General features: G+C 36.9%; 1 protein-coding gene across 1 annotated transcript in view; it reads right to left on the reverse strand.

Annotated features, from left to right (window-relative positions):
• Window positions 1-990: 990 nt before the first annotated feature.
• Window positions 991-23,724, reverse strand: part of LOC140149055 (polyamine-transporting ATPase 13A3-like) — a 35,727-nt gene continuing 12,993 nt past the window's right edge. Inside the window, exons 9-30 of the mRNA XM_072171210.1 lie at window positions 23,145-23,211; window positions 22,833-22,964; window positions 22,279-22,452; window positions 19,916-20,026; window positions 19,431-19,477; window positions 18,987-19,175; window positions 18,728-18,789; window positions 18,341-18,485; window positions 17,656-17,739; window positions 15,724-15,877; window positions 13,976-14,093; window positions 13,625-13,749; window positions 12,915-13,105; window positions 11,852-11,947; window positions 9,987-10,219; window positions 9,211-9,307; window positions 8,930-9,002; window positions 5,913-6,063; window positions 5,004-5,152; window positions 4,270-4,358; window positions 3,506-3,589; window positions 991-2,789 (exon numbers count right to left, since the gene is read on the reverse strand). Of these exons, the coding sequence (XP_072027311.1) occupies window positions 2,661-2,789; window positions 3,506-3,589; window positions 4,270-4,358; window positions 5,004-5,152; window positions 5,913-6,063; window positions 8,930-9,002; window positions 9,211-9,307; window positions 9,987-10,219; window positions 11,852-11,947; window positions 12,915-13,105; window positions 13,625-13,749; window positions 13,976-14,093; window positions 15,724-15,877; window positions 17,656-17,739; window positions 18,341-18,485; window positions 18,728-18,789; window positions 18,987-19,175; window positions 19,431-19,477; window positions 19,916-20,026; window positions 22,279-22,452; window positions 22,833-22,964; window positions 23,145-23,211 (2,700 nt within the window). The 3' untranslated portion in view covers window positions 991-2,660. The remainder of the gene's footprint in view (window positions 2,790-3,505; window positions 3,590-4,269; window positions 4,359-5,003; window positions 5,153-5,912; window positions 6,064-8,929; window positions 9,003-9,210; window positions 9,308-9,986; window positions 10,220-11,851; window positions 11,948-12,914; window positions 13,106-13,624; window positions 13,750-13,975; window positions 14,094-15,723; window positions 15,878-17,655; window positions 17,740-18,340; window positions 18,486-18,727; window positions 18,790-18,986; window positions 19,176-19,430; window positions 19,478-19,915; window positions 20,027-22,278; window positions 22,453-22,832; window positions 22,965-23,144; window positions 23,212-23,724) is intronic.

Below are 23,724 nucleotides of genomic sequence, written 5' to 3' on the forward strand. Positions count from 1 at the left end.
TTTATAGTCAACAGTAACCGTTAAAGGGGCATTTCGTGATCCACAGCCTCATCCCCCCACTTTTCCCAAAAAAAGTTGAGATTGTTACACCACTGGATACCCCTGGCTACATAATGTTTATGTACCAAATATTTCTTGCAGATTAATTCGTTTAGCAAAAATATCGCCAAATTTGAATTTCGTTCTGGTTCACCAGAACGAAATTACAACACATGTCTATGGAGCAGTGTAATACACATAATCATGCATAACTCGCAAACGCAAAATCGGAATCAACTGAAATGTTGGAAATAAGCTTTTTTCGTGGATATCTACTGAAAAATGTCATAAAAAGAGGATGCTAGGATCACGAAATACTCCTTTAAGTTCGTCAAAAATGTTGTTGAGTGAATTGGCCCCCTCGACCTTATCTTTGACCAACTCATCACGCCCTCAACGGTCCCTGTTGCCTATGAAAGGAAGCAGTCAGATGTGATGAGTTGCCAGTCTGATGAAACCACCAGTGTAGTGGTGAAATGCCACTAAAAATGTGAGTAGTCAACATCATTTTTCAATGGAATTGTTCAAAAAGAACCATGTTAACAGTAGATTTCTATTTTGGAAATAGGTGCTTATTTAAGCATCAAGCGGCAAGTTCGCGTAAAAGGTGGCAACAAAATCATTTTGGTTAATTCGGGTATTTTGAATTCAACATTTTTGTCTGTCAAGCTATATTGGAACCCCGTGTCCCTAAAAAAGACCCCAAACCCCCTACATGATCATATAGGGGATACAAATTTAAAATGCTTCAAATTCACTTAAAAAACATGTCAAACTATTCGTCTGGGTCTAAGGATCACAATATGTACATGTAACATATTTGCGCGTAGGTCATACAGTTACCAAGTTATGAGGCTCAACAGGTTCAAGGTCAATTTGTATGTTATGCAGGGGTGAAGAAAAATTTCGCAAAAATGGATGCAATCTGTTCACCAAGTTCAAGGCATTCAGGAAAAGACTTTTCAACAATTTTGTATCACGTGCTACTATTACCAGGTAATTTAAAGAAAGACTGACTATATTACCAAAATTTACAAATTGTTAATCATAGCACATTGTCATCTTTTTATACAATCTGGATACCCAAGTCGTCAAATTTTGGTCAAATCTTGTACACCAGCATGTACTTCTATCTGATAACGAATAACTAAATTGGTAGACATTGGGCTGCAAAAAAACGACCTCCGGTCGATTTAAGATCCCAATTGATGACTTCAAGTTCACAAATCATGTACAATGACGACTCATGGTCGACAATATGTGTACGTTCTTATTCGTCAAAAGCATGCACTTTATCAAACCGCCCATACCATCGTACGACTGTTTCTGCGTCTTAGGCCGAATTCTGTGCATATTTAAGCTTACTTCAATTGATATTGATGTACAAACAAACCAAATTTTCATTAATTATTTTCCCCTGTGTTTTTTTACTAATACCACTGAGTTGCTACCAACAATTAATAACATAATTATGTGAAAACAATGCATCGAATGTATGCAACTCTCAGGTTCGTAGTCGGCCAAAAGCATCAAAAGATCACATCCGGAGTGTCCGGCATTATTTGCAAAATGTAATATCTTTCAATATTATTTAATAATAATTAGGGGTTCATTCATATATTTTCATGACTATAGTAGGAATTCCAATTGAATGAACGCAGCTTTCAACAGCTATACTTGATCCAACTGCGATTGTATATCGCGTATTTCAAACTACAACGCGAACGCACGACCTTGGATACAATGGTAACCAATCACGAGTGCGTTGACATGGTTGGATTCACTTCCGGGTTACTCACGCACAGTCGCACACGCTTGCGTACATCGCACAGTGTACGCAAATGTTCGTCACGCTATTGAAAGCTAGCTGCGTTCATTCAATTGGAATTCCCACTATAAACAAACAATCATTGCTGATGATCTTGCTCACCGGTGGACATCAACTTGTTTGCAGTACCTATGTTTTACCTGAACAATAATTTCCCATATTTTTACGTTTATTTCAATGGGAGGTTTATATGGTGGTATGGCACCCTGCTGCAAAGACCCAATTATTCTGATTTATTTATTTAATCTGTCTTTTTAAGGGTAGCTCTTCAGTAACTGATACTGATCTCCAAGGGGCCCAGAGTGACAATTTAAAACATACAATTTCATATAACAGAAGTAAGCAATGCATGGTAGCAAATGTCACATACAGAATTTACATTGTACATCAGGTCACGTAATTATTACATTGTATTACTTTATACAGTAATAATGTTATAACATTATATATCAAATAGAAAGATAAAAGACAATAATTAAGTTGTATATATTTGTGGAAATTGATAAATCTAATCACAATTCTGACTATGTTTCTAAATACTACGATTTACATGACTGTCATGGTAATACCGGGTGTCCCGAAAAAAGGTTAAGTAATTTTTTGGAAAATGATGTATAGTAATGTTAACAAATATAAATCCTTTTCATGATATAGTCCAAGTAACCCTTACTAGTATCCCTGAAGTTATAATGGCAGTTACATGGGTACATCCATTCCATCCACAATATTTATATACATAAAAACCCCAAAATAACAAGACTGATATCTCATATAGCAAGTCAGAGACTTTGTCCTATACATCATGCCAAGCCACTTGTAGATCGTGATTGGCTATTTGCGATATTTCTTGATATTTCTGTTTCCTTTCCCGTCTCCAACAACGCAGCATCTTCTGAACACTCACACGTGGAATTATAAAAAGCTGAAAACAAAATATCAGTAATTAAGGGGGTACTACACCCCTCGATAAATTTGTGTCTATTTTTGCATTTTTCTCAAAAACTAATAACACAGTGGTAACAAAAGTTACGTATATTATAGGGGCAAGGAATCCAATTACTACACTGGAATTTCAGTGACCCAAAACAAGTGGTTTGTTATTTATGATAAAAAATAAGGTACCGTTAGCATGTACCTCGTTTCCTATCATATATACTGAACCGCTTGTCGTGAGTCACTGAAATTTCAGTGTAGTAATTGGATTCCTTGCCCCAATAATATACATAATTTTTATTACCAGTGTATTATTATTATTTGAGAAAAATGCAAAAATAGTCACAAATTTACCACAGGGGTGTAGTACCCCCTTAAGCAACATCAAAACCACAACATAGCAAGACTGATATCTCATATAGCAAAGACAGAGACTTTGTCCTATACATCATGCCCAACCATTTGTAGATCGTGATTGGCTATTTGAGAGAGTCTGACAAGGGTGGCGTACCTTTGTACAAGTGCTCCCAAATAACATTACAGGGAGTGGTACGTGTGTGTAACGGGACCCCCAAAATAGGCTGGTTTTGCATGTTAGGCAGAGACCCCTGGGTGTGCTTACGCCCTCCCCCTCCTGGATACAGACCTGATTTTAATATCATTATTACACATCATATCACACATGGGCTTAATTCTAAATCTTACCTCAATAACGAAACTAACTAGGCAATTGCCAAAACATAGAGCCAAGATCTTGAAACGAAACTTCACTTCAGGAATGTGTTCCATCTGGAAATCAAAGTTTCATTAACATGATCAAAAATGATTATTATCATTGTGTAAGATATTACTATGGAAAATTATTCACTTATTATTCAAAGATAGTCATAATAATAATAATATTTCTAAGATCTTTTTGATCATTGAATTTTGAAAAAAAAAAGCTTGTTTTTTTACTAAGCTTGTTTTACATTTTTCATATTAAAATTTATTCATGTCACATGCAAATTAATTGATGGTGGCCATTATTTCCTATTTTGTACGTTGCCATTGGATTAAGTATCCACAAAATTAATGTTTTGTACATACGGCTTCAATATTAATGTTTATATATCCACGAGTTCAATCATATCGTAAAATTGCCCATTTTATTTTTTTTTAATTTTTACATTTCTTTTTAGAACCCAAAATTTTTCATTTTCACGTGAAAGTGCTGTACGTAGCCTATTGCACAGGAATATAGTTCCATTTTTTTTCTTCGCAGGGTGTGATGTATGTCCAAAAACAATTATCGCGTCCAACGTGCGTACTGAATACAGCGAAATAAATTAACCGTGTTGCCGTACGTTCTTGTTTAAGTTACGATATTGGATGTTGCCGCATCAATTGAATGACGTGAAGCCACCAACGGTTCAAGAGTTTAGAATTACTGCGTCTCACGACTTGGGAATAACTGCCTAAAATCTTACCGTCATAAAAGATTCCAAGCCTGACAATGGTGCGAACAGCAAGAACAAGCACAGTAATGTAACAAGTATCAAATCCACGATGTAGAGAGCTGTGAAAATAATATATTATGTACAGTTTTAATAAGAAATCGGGAAAGCGTGAACTCGATTACAATCTAAGAGGGTTTTGGGAAAAGACTTAACCATCGCCAGACCGTCCGTGTGTCTGGTACCCGAGGGGTCGGAAGTTTAAAACCGCACCCGAGAAACTTCTCTTCATCTTCTTCCGAACATGCGAGTTTCCCCTGATTTTCTCATTAAATAAAATGAAAGGGAATAACTATTTCAACCTAACCATATATATTAGGTACAAAATTGATATCTGTACTAGAGTAATATTACAGGAGCAAAATGAAAATCATGGATTTTACTGTAGAGACTATGGTGGGCCACACCACCACCTCTACCATTTTTGATGGTCGGCCCTTCCCCGGGTAAGGAACATAGATTTTATTACTAACAAGAGCGCAAAGGATGGATCTACGATTTGTTTGGGTGTAAATACGCATTTGTTTTTGCAGGATGCAAATCTTAGGGGACTGGTACAGCAAATTCGCACCACATCTGTGTTCGCACCAACTGCACAACTAGGGCTACTGAAGCTGCATGGTCGGGACATTCCCTTATGCTTTTTTGAGTAAAACAGGTAACAAATATTATTAATAATTATCGTTATAACGATGAGGTAAACATACGATTGGCTGTAATCGGCTGTCGATATGGTCGTCCAGGAGTGAATAATATTCCATACATCACATACTGGAAATTGGCTACAAGAAACACAACGGTTGTTTCTAACGAGGCTAGTCGTGCTTCATCGGGATCTGGTATGAATGGAATAAACCTGCCAAAATAGGCGTATAATGTTCGAGACGTTGCCTTTTAGATTTAAAATGCGGTTGTCAATATACCGTAACACCTCGTCTACAAGCATATATAGTGTTTCTGATGAAAGCCAAATTAATACGATACATGTGTAAATATGCCAATACAATAGACTGGTCTTACAATAATACTTGTATAATTATGTTTGGATCTGTTTATTTGCTCAAACTCCATAATGGCGCCTGGATTACATTAGCTTTCATCAGAAGCACTCTATTTGATTGTAGACGAGGTTTTACGGTAGTAAATGATACACCAATAGGGGTAACACTTTCAGAGTGTTAAGATTTTGTTAAGTGTGAACATCAATGAATTAAAATTTAGCAAAAACGTTTGGTGGATGGGGATTTAACACAACCCTAAACTATTTTAGGTATTGCGACTTTTGATGCGACGGGTCTCACTATAGACCCTATAAAGATAGAGTCTATGGTCTCACAATCACGTTCTCTGCAGTGGTGTAAATGTTTAAAGCGCCATAATTGGATGTTGGACTACAGGAATGGCTCCAAGTTTTAGAAAGGATTCATCGAAAATATCAATATCGCTGCGGGGTGGTGGGTGCGGTAGGAAGGTGTGCTGAACCCCTGAGCCCCAGGATGAGCTACCCCATAGGCGGAAGTACATTTTTTTTTTCAATTTATTATTTCACATTCGCTCTCTCTAGTTTACTTTCACCACTTGCTTGTATGCATATTGTAATGAGAATTAAAGCTTACCAAGTTTGACTTTGAACCAAGAATACAGATGCTATCTGAGTGGCTGTTAAAACGAAGATATGACTTGCTAATGAAAACATATTTGGAGCCCTCAAAAGACGTGTTGGGGGTGTTGTCTTGCATATTTCGTCATATGGACCACTCCTGCTCACTAATAAAGAAACATTTGAATTAATAATACAAAATTGTATTCATAACACATGTTCAAACATCGCAGCAGGATTGGTGCGAATTAAGATGTGAAAAGTGCACAATGCAGTTTTATCTTCTAGTGTACAGTACTGATACTGGTGTTTAATTCGTTGAGAATGCGAGAGGATTATATAATTTACCTATAGCAGTTTTAAACACGAGCTGCTGTAAAAATATCCTATGTTTTATTATAATTACTTATTGGAAAGAATAATAACATTGATATCAGAATGATATTCCATTCATCAGTGGACTTCGTTTGTATATATAAATGCGCATACATAAATGCGCACGTGACCAGATGGCCAGTGCCATGTTCGTGTTACCTCACTGTCAATCACTGAAATTGCGACCACAGTTCCAGGTGGTGGCCGCATTGCATTCTCTAAATTCAGTAAATTTTCATCGTCAACCGTTTAATTGAATGGGATTATTTTGAAATTTTAAAACGCTTGAAATATCACAAACAAATAGGCCTATGTTGATAAATAATATAAATACAAGCTAAAACCGTTGGGGTTCGATAATGAACCCCACAAAATTAACCGACTATATTGGAAAATGCCATACGGCCGGGCGGTTTCACAAGTTGCAGGCTCGATCATGTCATCCGCCGCCTGCACAGTTCTGACCTTAAAGCCAATCATGTCCCCTTTCATACTTTCATGCCGTTGCGACAAGAGGCATGACTTATCCCCGGGGACTTATCAGCCATTCACAAGTCTTGATTGTGTCTGTTTGTCTACAACGCACGTGTGTCACGCCGCTCGGCTGCAAGCAGCATGATAGTATGAAACCAGCACTACGTCATAGATATGGCCAATTGGCACACCCATTTAGCACGGAAATTAGGTTACAAAAAAAGAGCCATGCGGTCTTGCATCAGTTCAACCAAGGATATTTTGTGCACCTAAAATGCAGTACATTACAGGCCACAAGACTAGATGTAGGAAACCTACAACAATCTGGGGCCCAACCTCATCCAAAATAGGTCGAGGAGGGTACCCAGGAATAAGCGTTGATTTGGTTCGTTTAATTTGGCTCGCCGTATATGTAAGATAAACGGTTCAAAACAGACCATTACCATAAATAATCGGTGTCTTGTTGAGGTATGGTTCGCATGTTAGTCGCTCGGAAGGCTTGACCCCTTTGGTGTTTCGCCTTCCGAGCGACTAACATGCTCACCATACCTCAACAATTAAGACACCGATTATCTATGGTAATGGTCTGTTTCTCACCCTTTATCTATATACTACATAAGGACGGAGCTACAAGTTACCAAAGGTCTATGTCCTGATCATTATGTCACACTTCAATGAAAGATATAGCCCGTTTTAAGTATAAACGTTTGTGATTTTCTTGCAGGGATCTGTTATGCCAATATCATCATTAGACAAGCTATGTCTAAATTACTGCCTCGAGGAAGGTATACGGACTTAAAACCTTAATGTACGATCTTTTTTCAGAATATACCTTTATTTTTTCAAAACCGATTTTTTGGCATATTTGTAATACATACTTACATCTTTGAGCAAACTGTCAAATTCGCCCTATTTGTAGTAAAGGGGATGATTTTCTGTTGTTCCGACATATTATCATAATATTTCAGATTATGATAATATGTCGGAACGGTCGCAAATCTTAATCTCCTACGAAGCCAGTTTGTGGAGGGAGCATAGCTAACCTGGCTGCGTCCTAATCCAAAAAGTGCGAGATATTTCGAGTGATAGAGGTGAAGTTTATGATCTTGTTTCTGCAAATTTCCAATGTTTTACGCGTCCAAATGTATTGGGATCATGATTGATTGCATATTATCATTTTGGAAGAAAATAAAAATAAAAATTTAAAAAGATCGTACATTAAGGTTTTAATATATCGAGTCATTTCGCTGGTGAAGACTGTCAACTACAGTTGAAAATTATGGACGTAAATCATACTGCAGTTACTGTCCGTTTTCCTATACACAATACACAGTGCTCTTTCCCATTGACGCGTGACCTTTACAAATAGCCCTACGCTAACAGTATGGGGATATGACTAGTTAACGTCGCTGTGTGAAAAATAACCGGCCAATATTAAAAGTACTCTTCTAAAGTTCTAGAAAATATAGTTTTTAACATGTCCTAAATTTTTAGCTAATTTAGATGTTTGGAAATATTCGTACTTTGGTGTTTTAGTTAATGTTATAGGTAATAGTACATTGCCTAGTTAACGTCGCTGTGTGAAAAATAACCGGCCAATATTAAAAGTACTCTTCTAAAATTCTAGACAATATAGTTTTGTAACATGTCCTAAATTTTAGCAAATTTAGATGTTTGGAAATACTCGTACTTTGGTGTTTTAGGAAGGATATGTAAACGACAGATAACACCAAAAATATGAAGAAATTATTTCTAAACCGTGTTAAGTCAAAAATCATTATGTTGCTCATTTTCAAGAATGCTGGTTTACAAAAAGCACGACATTGTCTGATTTCGTGAACAAAGCCACACATAACATTGTTTCCTTTCGTTTCCTTTATAATCGGTTACCCAACCGAAGCTATGAATACCATCTTTATTGCGATATCGCACATGAAAACAGTAACTTGTGCACAACCAGAGAAGATCCGATTTAATCAGTTGAGCTGTTTCAATGAGTGTTATCTTGGTTTAATAGCTTTTAATGGGGTTAAGTCCTGCAAAGGTCGAGATGAATTCTACTGTAGACATGACTGCATCATGTATTGCTTGGTACTTAGATGAAGAGTTTAATTGTTTATTATAACAATTGTCATAGATTTGCTTTATTTTATATTAGTTGTGTTAACGAAATGAAATGTTTACTTAGTAAAACAATGGTAGTAGCAATCGCAATGTCCCACACAGTAAACATTAAGCTACTCGGGTAGGATCCAAACTGAAACACAAACAAGAACACAGACAACAAGAATCATTAAGAATTTATGGATAACATGAAATACAACTGAGTGAAACATAAACAGGTTGAATTTTTGATCATTTTTGTCAATTAGGGGGTTGAATGTCGCTAACACATTTACACTGACTTTGGATCTGCCTGTCGGCTCGTAAAGTTTATTTGCGGATTTTACGCCTCCGCTACTTACCTTCTTGGTGATATTAACTGCGACGTACATGATGCATGTGTAGAGAGCAATGAATTTGAATAAACCGAATGACGTCACAAGGGCAGCTCGTCCTTCCCTATATAATACAAGAAGTTATTTGCAAAGGAAATTCAACTCGTAAAACAATGAAAAGCATTGTATTTAAATAAAATCATATTGTCATGATTACTTTTACATAGAAGTAATATACTTACAAACGCAGCGTTAACGATAATTTAATCAAAATGATAATAGAACTCCGAGTTAGCGAACTTGCCTTTGTTTGCGGGGGAGGGGTGTTTGTTTATTTCTTTGTTTTTTTTCACGAGATATTTTTTCCCTAGATTCTCCATTGTTGATAAAAAACATTTATGAGGTTTTCATGCCGATATAAAGAAATCAGTGGCGGCAGAAGCATTAAACTTTAGGGGGGGGGGGTCGTGGTACGAGCGTATTTTGTAGAACTGTTTTTCGGGGCCTTTTTTGCTCACGCGAAGAGCGCAAAAATTGTAATATCAATTTTTAACTATTTTAGCCACAAATGAAGGTGTGTTTTGCTATTTGTCGGCCCACAGGAAAATTATTGTTTATTTTATTATTATTATTTTTAGGGAGGACGTTCCCCATTAACAAAATTTATGGGGTGGGGGGGTGATGACGTACGTGCCCCCTCCCCCCGCAAACGCCGCCTATGATTATTGTAGTGATAGAAACTCGTGATGAGGATAATGTGAGATGAAGGAGTCAATACAATTACATATGCAAACAATAATTACTTGATAATCATTGGCACGCAAGTGATGTTGGCTATCTTGGATGTGAATGGCGATGCAACAGATGCTTCAGCTTCCGACAAAGAGATACCCGCATGCGCTGTTTTCAGGGCACCACAATCATTAGCTCCGTCTCCACACATGCCTACACAGTATTCCAACTGTTGAAGGGCTTCTACAAGGTGCTGTTTCTGGTTGGGTGTCATTCGGGCAAACACTGTCCCCTTAACTAGTATCTAAGGAAAGAACACAAATGTTTTATTCTTCAACCCAGTTCACAGTCACAAGTCTAATATCGAATAATGAAATTAAGCGATTATAAAAAATGAAATATGAATTAATTTCCAACAACTGTAGATCCAAACAGAAGAAATGCTGAAAAGGCATAAGAAATTGGTAACTTTGGAAATTTCAAACAAGGTGATGCAACTAACACATTCTAGCCATTCAACCAATAGCTCTTGCGTTTTTAATCTTCCGGCTGACCTGACCTTCCCAGCAAAGAAGGCCCTCAACTGTGATACATTTATAACTATCTTTATAATAAAATTTATAGGTATCAGGTACCAAAGCTAGTGGTCTTGACAATTTGAAAATGCTTATGCCAGGATGTGATCCAAAAAGCATATAAAGGTTTTTGATTTGAATATAACTATACTGCCAATTGATGAATTAAAAAACTATAAGTCCAAGAATAATACAATATAAGTCCAAGAATTCCATAATCATTTCAAAATCACTCTACATTACAACTAAACACGGCCAGTGTATAGCTTGACTTGTGCGTGCGTTTTACCGATGCGACATACACTGCGGCAATTTTGTCGGTGGTGCCGCAGCACATACTCTTCGAGTAAATCATACTGCAGTCACTGTCCGTTTTCCTATACACAGTACACAGTGCTCTCACCATTGACGCGCGACCTTTACAAATAGTGTATGTTGGAAGTATATTGCATTTGCCTAGTTAACATCACTGTGTGAAAAATAACCGGCCAATATTTAAAGTATTCTCCAAACTTCTAGCAAATATGTTTCTCTAACATGACCTAAAATTACAGCTAGGTTAGATGTTCAGAAATGGTCGCACTTTCGTAAAATATGAGTGAGGGCAAGGCATAGCTAGCTCATAGCTAGCCAACTCCCCGTGTTAATTGAATGGAGATTTGACCGAAAATATTGAGCTATATTGGTAACGGACTGCTCCGTTCTGAAGGATGCCACAAAAAAACGGTACAAGCTACATTTTAAGTATTCTATGAAATTCTAGAAAATATAGTTTTGTAACATGTCCTAAATTTTTAGCTAATTTAGGTGTTTGGAAATAGTCGCACTTTTGTGTTTTAGGAAGGATATGTAAACGACAGATAACACCAAAAATATGAAGAAATTATTTCCAAACCGTGTTAAGTCAACAATCATTATGTTGCTCATTTTCAAGAATGCTGGTTAACAAAAAGCAGGCCATTGTCTCATTTCGTGAACAAAGGTCCACATACCATTGTTTCCTTGCGTTTCCTTTATAATCGGTTAACCAACTGAAGCTGTATTATAGCAGTTCATTGCGATACCGCACATATAAAACAGACACATGTGCACAACCAGAGAAGATCCGATTTAATCAGTTGAGCTGTTTCAATGAGTGTTATCTTGGTTTAATAGTTTTTAATGGGGTTTAAGTCCTGCAAAGGTCGAGTTGAATTCTACTGTAGACATGACTGCATCATGTAGAACAAAACCCCCCAAAAAATATATGACGCGGATTCACAGAATAGAGGCCCAAATCGCAAAGAGAACCAGAATACGAAGCGGGTTTTTTTTCGCGACGCAAAACCCCAGGAGTATTATACGGGGCTTTAGTGACTTACCGAAGGTAATGCGTCTGGACAGTGCTCTTGAATAAAATCAAATGTTTTACCATCCAGGCAGTAATGATCTTTTCCCGTTTTTCCATGATGTGGCTCCTATTGACGATAAAGATATTTTAAAGTGTAGGAGCAATGAAATAAAATATTCAGACTTGCCGGATCCCGGATATAAATTCATTAAAATAAGAGACAACAACTGAACAGATACCGTCTGGTGCACGAAGCCCTAAATTAAAAGACAATAAGAAAACTACACAAAGAGAAGCCACAACTACAAGGAGAAGATACCACTGATCACTCATTACTTGAACTCCTTTTTACTGTGCTACATTATTTTAAAAAAAAGTTCCAAAGCTTTCAGCCATAGTCCATTATAACCTTTGGGTCATGTTTGACTGTCGCTTGAGTCATGTAACATAAGTATGTTGTAAATCAATAAAATGCAAGTACACAACATCTGACATCTGGCAGTGACACATTGTAAACAGCGATATTATTCAATCGAAAAAAGATTTTAAATGACTATTGTCCCGTCAATAGTAATACAAAAACTAAAATGGTTCATTTTGACCACTGTGTTTTGACGTATTTCGTTTCTTTTTTTTGTAAGGGGGGGGGGGTGGCTTAGCTAATGTAATGACCATACCTTTAACCAATCAGATGACTGGAATCTATATATGAGATATATAAATATAACTATGCTGTTCGAACTCTTATTCTTTCCGGACTTACTAGTGAAATATTCTTTTAAAAGCCAACTCCAAGGTAGATCATAAAAGACTTTTAAGGCTTTCATGATCTACCTGCACAAGTGTTCGCAGATAGTGTAACAGCAAGAACGATCTGCTTACACATCAACACATCTACATCTGTACACAGCATAGTCCTTCTGTCAGGATGTCGTGCCAAGGTACATTATATCACTCCATTACACTTCTTGATCAACTATTATCATGATTATACACTAGCTTTCTGTTTCTATGTGTCACTTTTTTGTTTTGCTTCATGGCGCTTGTGGAAAAGTCGCTTTATAAATGTATATGTATATCAAGAAATAGTTTACCAGGCAATATTCCTCATTGGGTTCACCTTCAACATGAACATCGCGATTATGTTCATCTCTGCTTAGCATCTTATATTCCAACTGATTTGATGTACCTTCTTCAATTGGCATGTTGACTTGTATAATGGTATCTTCAGGGGACAACATGCCGCATTTATCCGCTACGCTTGTGGCTGTAAGAATATTATCACCTTAAATATGCCATGGTTGAAAGAGAAAAAAGATGGTACGATTAGGATTTGTCTTTAGAATGGAAACAACGACGACGACCACCACCACCACAACAACAACAACAACAACAACAACAACAACAACAACAACAACAACAAAAACCCAACAACAACAACATCAACAAAACAACAACAACAACACTGTAAACTAATAAGCATTAAATATAAACATTTCAACATTTTCAAAGTAGTTTCCCTCTCCTCTTCGTACAAATGGGCAAATGGTCCACAACACAGCTCTATCTCATTAAGAGAATTTCAGTTCGTTCCAACAAGACTAATTTTTCTTAATATATCTCACGTAGACCTATCCCATGGGGAAAAGTTTTGATGGGATACAACGGGACAGATCCACATGAACGCCTCGCTTGACCAACATTGGTGTTTTAGAAGAATAATAGCTTTTGCAATCCAGTTCAGAATAGGCTTACTGAACCAAAAGCAGATAGTTTGTAAATAACGGTTGAAAGAATGTCTCACCTGTCACCATTATCGTACGAATATTAGACATTTGTAATTCATTTATGACAGCTGCTGATTCCGATTTCAGTCGGTTTTGCCAAATGAGAATGCCCAGAAATATCAGATTGCTCTCTAGTTCATCCCTTAAATTGAACACAGTTAAAATAAAAGTCTGGTAAAAAAGTCATTGATTATGTTATGATTATGTTATGCCATAAAATGCTGAGCTTATGTAACACATTATGGATAAATCCAGATGTGCTGTTTTAAAACCCTTTAATATAAACCAGACTTAATTAAAGAACATTTATATATCATGTCGGGCTATGGGGATAAAGAAAACAATTAGATTTATCAACGTAATCGTACCTTGAGATGTTGTTGAAGTCATTAGATGTAACATCCCCCAAAGGTTTCCACGCCAAAGCGAGTACACGTAAACCTTCGCTTGTGTACTTTGTCAGCAATGAGTCTACCTTATCTGGAACTGATATACAACATGTGTAAACATGGCACTAACATTGAAGGCGTAGTCACAGGAAAAGAAGTTGTTTTATTCTTTCAACTATTGTGTGTAAATTGTAATATATGCAATCAACTAAACATTCTTATGGTGTTCACACTATATTATACTTTTGGTGTTGTCTTTGTGTGTTTCAGACAAAATGTTTAACTTTTACGTTCTTTTAGAATACGCAGTGGCGCAGTACAGACTTTAACAGTGCGTGTTCATTCATACTATAAGGCCCTTCAACTACATTTCCTGAAGATATACCACTTGATCATGTTGATATCACTGTTTATCAACAAAGGCGAGGGACTGGTCTATCGATATGCTTGAAAGAATCGCCACACTGTTCAATGGCTATCTTGTACTATATGAATTGTGGTGGACGATTTAAAATGCACGTGCTCTGAGTAGACTATGATGCGTACGCACACTGCATGGCAAAGAACAATTGCCACGATTCGGGCAATGACGTCACATGTCAAGTGGTCTATAGGTAGGCAAATAAGCTCTTAATGGAGTGTCAAGAGAGGTGGGTACTACGATCTGTGCGCACTGCTTTGGTATGATTTTACTCTAACGTGCTCGCGCTTACAATGTAATTTACAAACTGTTGACATTAAGTATGGAATATTTCTTCACGAAGTGCCAAGACTAGTCTGGAAGCGGTCTGCATAAACCGCACGGGTTAAATATTAATTGGGGTGTCGGGAGATGATGTAAAATAATAAATTGTTTGATAGAAAAATGTGCTTTCCATGAGTTTACATTGTGGTGCTCAGAATGCAGTGCATTTGCCTAAAAGGGCGGATAGGCTGAATTGGAGCTTTGTGGGGGGCACAATTTCGGACTTTATGCAACATTGTTCTGTTATTATCAAATTTATTGGAGATTGAGGTGATGTTTCCTAACCTTCATCAGCAATTGGCATTCGTCATAGCTGAAATGCACTTGCAATGTACTATTTTTTTAATGGGAGGAGCTTAAGATATGGCTCTTTAAAGCGGTACGTACTCAGAAAGTTTGAAGGACTTTCACTGTGGTCAAATGTTATAAACATATGTTAAAAAAAACAATTGTGTGGATTCATGGTTGTCCAATGAACTCACGCTGTTTATTTGTGCACAGTATAACACCTGGCCCCAGGAGGGCATTCAAACTTGCTGAGTACGTGCCACTTTTAAGAGCCATTTTTCAAAAGCACCTCCCACATTCAAAACTGGTATACAGATGCATTTCAGTTTCAATCAACACTTATTGGTATTAAGGTTCAGTACATATCACCTCACACTTCAATAAATTTGATAATATCAAAACTATGTTCAAAAATTCAGATATTTACCTCCCCCGCCAAGCTCGAATTCAGAGTCCTTAAATCCACCATTTTAGGCTAATTCGCTAGATTATGAGCGCCATAATGTAAACTCATGGAAAGCACATTTTCTATCAAAAATTATTTGATACCATCTACCGACACACCCCAATATAATTTCCCGGTCCATTTATGCAGACCCCCTTTAGATTAGTCTTGGCACTTTGTGAAGAAATATTCCATATATAATGTCAAATCTATATCTTCTTTAATGGCTAAAAATAAAAAATTACTTACTGCTCCCTGGTTTGCAGAGCATTCTAACCATTTCCGGTGAGCCTTTAACAAAGCCAGCTAGTTGGTTTGAAGTTTCCGACTGTGCAATCACGCTCATTCGTTGAAGACTTGAAGAAAATGTGAACTGCTTTAAAATAGCAAACGGTGACATATGCTAAAGAAAAAAATATACAGCACGCAAAACATTAGAAGATGAGGAATATGTTACATGTAACGAGCAAATTTCAAAAGTAAGGCCCATGTGAATAGGACTTACTCGTAAATTAAACGTAAGCATGACCTTACGTGTATGGCAAGCCAAGGGGGCCAAAAGCGTGGAACAGCTACGCGTAGCTTCTTTCTCGTTACGAGCAGCTGTTTGACCAATCAAAATAGTCAAATTTAATCACGTGGTTGGGTCGTTAGCTGCGCGTAGTATAGTTATAGGTATCCTCTTTCACAATTATTATCTTGTAATTAATTTACGGAATTAGCATAGATAACGAACGGGTAAAGGAGGCCAAATCACAGCACGTGTCAAGAGAACATGTTGCTAATGCCTGGCTAAAATGACACAAAGCATATTTATTTAGTGTTTCCAAGTTTACACCGTGTTTAATAGCAAGTAACTTTATACTCGGGCTGTATTAGCGGTGCAGGGGATATATGAAGGTCAAACCACAACAACTACTGATGTAAAGCGCTGTGTAAAGATATTGCAGGGAAAGCGATATCACATGCCACTGTGTAAATATGGAGAGAGTAAAATGGGTCATCAATTTTTTCGGAACGGGGGGTCCTAAATTTACAAAAGTCGGCGTCAATAAATTGCGGCCCTCACTATTTCGGCATCAAAATGTTATGACCCCCGACACCCACCACCGATACACCGTACCCCCTAGACAGGCTAAAATTGTATTGCAATCAGTCTTTTTGAATACAATAAACACACTATCTGTAGTCATCTTGTGACTCCCTACATTTTGTCATCATCAATTTATGACCCCCCCCCCCCTTATTTTTCTTTCCCAAAAAGTATGACCCCCTATATTTGGGATCCCCCTCCGCAGAAAATGATCGCCCCCTAAATATAGAACAATCATCATTCTGTTCAGATATATTATTACTTTAATAGCACCTATACCATTTTTGCTGATATACTACAGATATTTTCATTTACAAAAATTAACAACGTAATATTTGTGAGAGAGGATGTTTACATCAGCTCCACGTGTTTAAAACCGCGAATCTGATTGGTTAATAAGCTGCACGTAACGAGAAAGAAGCTGCACGTAGCTAGTCCCACGTTCTGAGCCGCTTAGCTTGCCATATACGTGGACCATAACAGGACTGAGCTGGATGATCCAATCCTAATGTGATTGTGCTTATAATCATGACATAATTTTACCAGTGAAGGACACGCTTACTTGTGAATTGGCTTAGAAGTAGGTTTCGTGTGAACACATACTTGCAAGTATAATAATTAACTGCTGGGTCGAAAGTTAGTACTTGCAAAAGTAGGATACCATCTAAATATTGGTATACAGCACATATACCGAAGCGCTTTTCATTTATTCCGATGTCGTTAGAATATGTCAGCTGCCATACAATGTCCAAGGCATGCTCATGCCTTTGGGAGGCGCTCAATGGACAATATTTATAACAGCTCCCCGTTTCACCCCTGGATAGAGATAGGCAAGTATTGGAAAGGCGCCTTGCCCAAGAGCAGAACACGATGGCACCGCCGGCCGGGGCTCGAGCTCGCGCCAGCGTGCACATCCAAAGAGGTAATAAAAATCAAACATTCTCACATCACCAAATACCGAAAGCTTCTAATAAAAAAAAATCATGTATACACGTAGTCAAGTCATTCAGGTGGTATCAATGCAAATCAGGTGTAAAAGTACGCATTCAAGTAATGTACTAAACAAAATATAACAATAAAAATAATACCTTATCAGATGTAGCCGACGGTATCACACGTGTTATTTGTTGTGTTCCATCTCGATTGCTATTTTCTTGTGTTTCTTCTAAAGACTAAAAAAAGAATATGATCATAGATCAAGCATAAAATGTAACAAAAATGTAAGTACAAATATTAAAAATATCATGAGATATCCTGTACACAAACTGACCCCGATAGCACTCGTGCATATTATAGAAGACAACGTACTAGCCACACCAGTTCCCAACATTTTTCCAAATATATATTATGCTTTTACAAATATATATTATGCTTTTTTAGTTGTTGCACCCATGCTTTGGAACTTGTTACCTTTGAATATAAGAAGCTGTGATTCTTTTCAGATTTTGAAGAACTTGTTTAAGACTTATTTAAATAACAAAGCGTATACAAAACGTAACAGATTTTTACTTATGTATGTCACCCATTTTACACTTATATGTGTATGTATTGTACTTATACTTACATATATTTTAATGTTTAATATTGTACTTATTTATTTTTCAAGTCTGCGCTTCGGAATAGTTCTACATGTACTACTAGATTAATGGCGCATTACAAAATTATTATTATTACATGCAAAACACTATGAGAAATATAACTAAGCGAATCTTAACGGCAGCTGCGCTTAAATGGCTTGATTTTTAGTTTATTTAGATTACAAATATGACTCACGCAACCTGTTGCTTCGAACATCTTTAAATCCATTGGATCACCCAGAAGTGTTCCATCAATTACAGCCAATGAATGGCATGTAGCCATAGTATGTAAAAATGGACATGATAGCAGAAGATTTGCGGCTGTCTCTATCGGCAAGAATCTAATGTGACGCAAATCAGACAAACAATAATTATTGCTTTAATAGTTTGGTAAGTGTTATTATTGAAATAAAAAAAATCCAGGTTATTCATGCTGGTAATAATATACATGTGCCTATGTAAGGCCTTTTTTATCTCTTATTTATATCCTGACATTCCCCTATTCTAATGTTTTTTAGTATAACAAAGTGCTTCTAAGACAATCCCATTAATTACATGCCATCTATAATATTAAGATACTTACGTATTTGTAGTGACTCTGTGGAATCCCAATAAGTCCAGCCCATTTTCTGTCAAAGTTCCGGTCTAAAAAGGCAAACACATTTATTTTAACTACATGTTAAAACTTTAATCAATAGATTAATTCAACACCCTGATCTCGATTAATTCAACACTCTCATCTCGACAAAACAATTGTAATAGACCCCATTTTCCAATAGCCATATCTACATAAATGTTAGTGTGTAGCAGTTCGTGCGAATGTTTTTATGTTACAAAAGTACCTTATCGAAGCAGACAACATCCAGTATGCCAGAAAGATTTATCCGCTGAGGACTAATACAGAATATGCCTTTCTTTTTCAGCCGCAGTTGTGCGTAGAGCATGCCAATTGTCAAGGCGACTGGTAAAAGAGGCTGAATTGCGACTGTGATGGAATCTAGAGTAAGTAGAACTATCAGACGAGGACTTGTCTGATGAAAAAAACGAACATTATTATTTGAATGTATCAGATTTATAATAACGTAATTAAATGAAAATGAGCAATTAATGTTGGGTTATATAAAGTGGGAATAATTTTCATGTGATCAGTTAATTGAAGTGCACTTCACATTTCTTTCACAAGTTGGTTATTTGTCAAAATGATACTACATAAATGTCCTGTAAAAGTAACAATTATACATAGTTCTATGTATCGATACCCTGACTAATATTATCAATATACCTACCCTGTTTGCAATGAGCACGCAGGTTGAATAGATAATGCCGATGAAAGCTGTAATAAAATATACACACTCGATCAACACATCTGATCAAATGGAACATTTAATTCTGTCCATTTGATTAGAGTAACATAAGCGGGATTCAATCATGTTATACTATTATAGTAGTAGTGGTGGAAGAACAGGAGCAGCAAGAGGAGGAGGTTACATTGTTTGACCGACCAGGCTCTTTATGGTAGATGCTTTCATCCTAAGGGGCAGCGAAGGGGGTAACACTCTTTCAGTCTTCAGAGCAAATGTCTGTTTGACCTCTGTGTAATTGGACTTTGGTTGACTGCCCAATGCATAAGCATTTACAGCTTTGAACCACTTTTCGTCTAACTGATGGATAAACTATTGTACATAAACAGATATAAGTATTAACAAGTAGTGCTAGTAGAAGTAGTAATATAAATACTCGAAGTAGCTGCAGCAATACAGGGTTTCCTTACCTAGAGTAATATACGAAGCAACAAACATCATGGCGTCTCGATAGAGCTTGATTTCCATTGGACGTGGATATAGAATGGAACGTACAAGTGTGCCTTTCTTTGTTGAAAATCCTTTGGATCAATAAATTATTTTAGTTTGTTAATCAAAATGTTCTACTTTCAATTATTGCTATTATTTCAATCTATGAATACAATCATGGCTTGTTGCCATGTACAGACTTGACATTTAGAATGGAATAGTTTTTCGCAAAATTCCAAGACTGGTCTGGAAGGGGTCTGCATAAATCGCACGGGGTAAATATTATTGGGGTGTGTCGGGAGATGGTGTAAAGTAATTGTTTGACAGAAAATTTGTTTTCCATTAGTTGACATTATAATGTAGTGATTAGCCTAAAATGGCGGATTTAAAGAGAATGAATTAGATTTTTCTGGGGGAAAAATTTCTGAATTTGAGGTGATATTTACTGAACCTAAATAACAATAAGTGTTCGTCAGAACTGAAATGCACTTGTAAGTTTTTAAAGTGGGAGGAGCTTTAAAAATATGGCTCTGAGAAGTAGTACGCACTCAGAAAGTTTGAATGACCCCCTGGGGCCAAATGTTATAAACTTACTGTACACAAAGAAACAGCGTGAGTTCATTGGACAACCAAGAATCCGCGCAGTTGTTTTTTACCGCAAGTTTATAACATTTTACCTCAGGGGGGCCATTCAAACTTTCTGAGTACATACCAATTTTAAGAGCCACATTTTAAGCTCCTCCCTTGTAAAAAAATTGCTATATTGCAAGTGTATTTCAGCTGTGATAAATGCCAATTACTGACGAAGTTCAGGAAATACCACCTCAAACCCATATGAATTTGATAATAACATAACAATGTTGCATAAAATCCCAAATTGTGTCCCCCACAAAGCTCAAATTCAGCCTCCGTAAATCCGCCATTTTAGGCAAATTCTCTATATTATTATCATCATAATGTAAAGTCTTGGAAAGGACATTTTCTGTCAAAAAATTATTTAACACCATCTCCCGACACACCCCAACTAATATTTAGCCCGTGCGGATTATGCAGACCCCTCCCAGACCAGTCTTGGAATTTTGCGAAAAAATATTCCATATTAAATGTCAAGTCTGTATATTCTGTATCACAATTAACAATACCCGCAATTACACAAGTGTCTCATATCAATTTGTAACTTTCGTTCGATATAAAACAAGATATTCCTGAAAATTGGTGTCAGTTCCAATTTACAATGTAATTATTATTTGAATGTAATGTTAAAGATGGAATTGCATGAGAAGTTTTGCACTGCAGCACTGAAAGGAACATTTAGTGGTAGTTCATTTATCATTAAATAATTATACACTTACATACGTGTTTTGGTGCAGCGTTAGCCTTCTATTCTACTGTAGCTTATTCTTCAAATTCTTTCACAGGACGAAGATGCCCGGAGGGGGTTCTCCCTGGTTGAAGGTATACGGGGATGTGCCACGGTTTTGGGGTACCTTTTCAGCAATTTTGGTATATCAATGGGTGGGTTTCAGTTCTCCAGGAACTGACACAAACAATTCTGATTGGATGAGCTCTTATGATGCTATGCACTCAACCGTGTAGTATAACACAGACTGCGTACTAGGCTCCGGGACTAGGTTAGACTCGCTGTACAGGAAATAGCTGTGTGCTCGGGTGTATCCATATCCATGAGGTTACAAGTGCTTAAAAGATTTAATGATGTTTTTGCCCACTTTTTTGGCCAAATCGATGGTAATGATATACTTGACCACCAAAACTTCCGGAACAATAGAAATTACATACACTTAAGATTAAATCATGAGTTGAAATTTTAACCAAGACGGATTACCAGGTGAACTACACAGTAAATTGGTTACAAATAACGTTGGTTTAAATATTTAAACTTGTTGATTAAAATCCGTATTGGTTAAAATGTTAAAAGATGTATTAACTGTATAACTGCACATGGTTATCTGATGTAAGGTACTTACCCAAATGGTTATACCGCCATGGCTCTATGACAACATGATCATGTAGTTACATAGAAAACCTCAGGAGAAAGTTGCAGCAAAATGTGCCAACTTTAAGGCAGAGGTAACGTTGACTCCCATAAGCCTTTGTATTTGGAACCCTGATGCTGTTATTTGACGCCATGTGTATATCGTTACTGCACAAATGCCACGAAGTGCGCAGTAACGATTTGCGCATTGGCGTGACTGCATGGGTCAGAACGCAAAAGGATTATAGGATTTACTGGAGATGTGAATTGTAATCAAAATAATTCTTACATTTATAATAATGAAAATATTGAAGATTATGATGACGACACATACATATATATAAGCCCTACCAGTTTGCACAATCACTGCTTTTGCCATCTCGTTGCCAGATTGTCGTGTTTGTATAACTTGAGTACCACAGAACAATGTATGACGCTTATGTGTTTCTGGTGAGTATATTTCACGCTGTACAGTTGTAGTATTCTCACTTGATAGAGATACTTTGGTGACAGGAACACTCTCTCCTGTTAAGATTGAAGTCAATAACCATAGTTACACATTACACAAATTTAGCAGTCTTCAATTGTCATGATTGTTGAAGTAGGCCTACTTACAAATTTCTTTAAGATTTAAAATGGTTGACGAGTTTATCTAAAAATTAAAGGCCGGGAGAAGTTTCGAAAGTAAATTTTAATGTTACCTATAAATGGTGAAATCGGGAAAGATAACAAACCACTCTGAGCCCTGTTCTTTTATTCAATAATATTCAAGCGCGACACGAATATCAAATATCCGCCTGATTGTGCAAATATCTCGATGAAATAATACAAATACAATTTATTAAGTAATCCTTCTCATGGGTTCTCAGTAAATGATTATGCCCATTTTGTAATTGCAAACTTACCCGTTAACATGCTTTCATTCACAATACATGTTCCACTTATAAGAACCGCATCACAAGTCATAGTACAACCACGCGGAGGAATAACAATGACGTCACCGGGAACAAGTTGATCTTCTGTTTTACGTACAGTACCTTATTTACAATGATAATATCAAATAGGTAGAGTATATCAATACAAAAAGAAACAACTTTTCAAAGTTCAATCGTCACATTGCCCTCCTTTCAACATCCTGGCAATATGCATGAGGTGTCACTAGATTTGGAATATACAAGTATCCTGGATGATAAAAATAATAAAAGTAGTTTACATACCTTCATCCGGTCGCAGAACAGTAACGTCTGAAAATGATTCCGCCATTTTTCGAAGTGTTTTGCTTTGCTGTAAAAGAAGCGGTACCAATGAATTATAAATAAAGGCAGCACTGTCAAATTCACGTCATCCGTCACATGGCTCAGGCTATACAAATCATCTGCAGTGTCATTAACCCACACAAACGCATCTTACTGGCCCGCTTCAAAAAATGTTTGCTACTTCAGCCCGTTAGTTCGTTCTATAATAGAGGGTATGCAATACGACGTCACTCATGACAGAGTCATCCTCATTTAAATAAAATCCTGTCCTCTATAAGGTACCACTAGCCAATTCGAATGATAATACAATAAAACTGGTGATAGGTATGAATGGTTGTGGTTGTGTTTTGGTAACATTCAACAAGGACCTGTTCGGGGACCGTTCACAAACACTTAAAAACGCTGAAAATTCTTATCCCTCTGAAGGGGGGGGGGGCCTTTAAAAAATCACCTATTTTTTTTCGTAGTACTTGGGTTCACACTATTTTCTATGGGGTAGACGTACAGTTTTCATGGTCAAAAGGGGGCCCTGAAAAATAAA

Source organism: Amphiura filiformis, chromosome 3 (assembly GCF_039555335.1).
Source record: "Amphiura filiformis chromosome 3, Afil_fr2py, whole genome shotgun sequence".
In the NCBI taxonomy this organism is placed as follows: Eukaryota; Metazoa; Echinodermata; class Ophiuroidea; order Amphilepidida; family Amphiuridae; genus Amphiura; species Amphiura filiformis.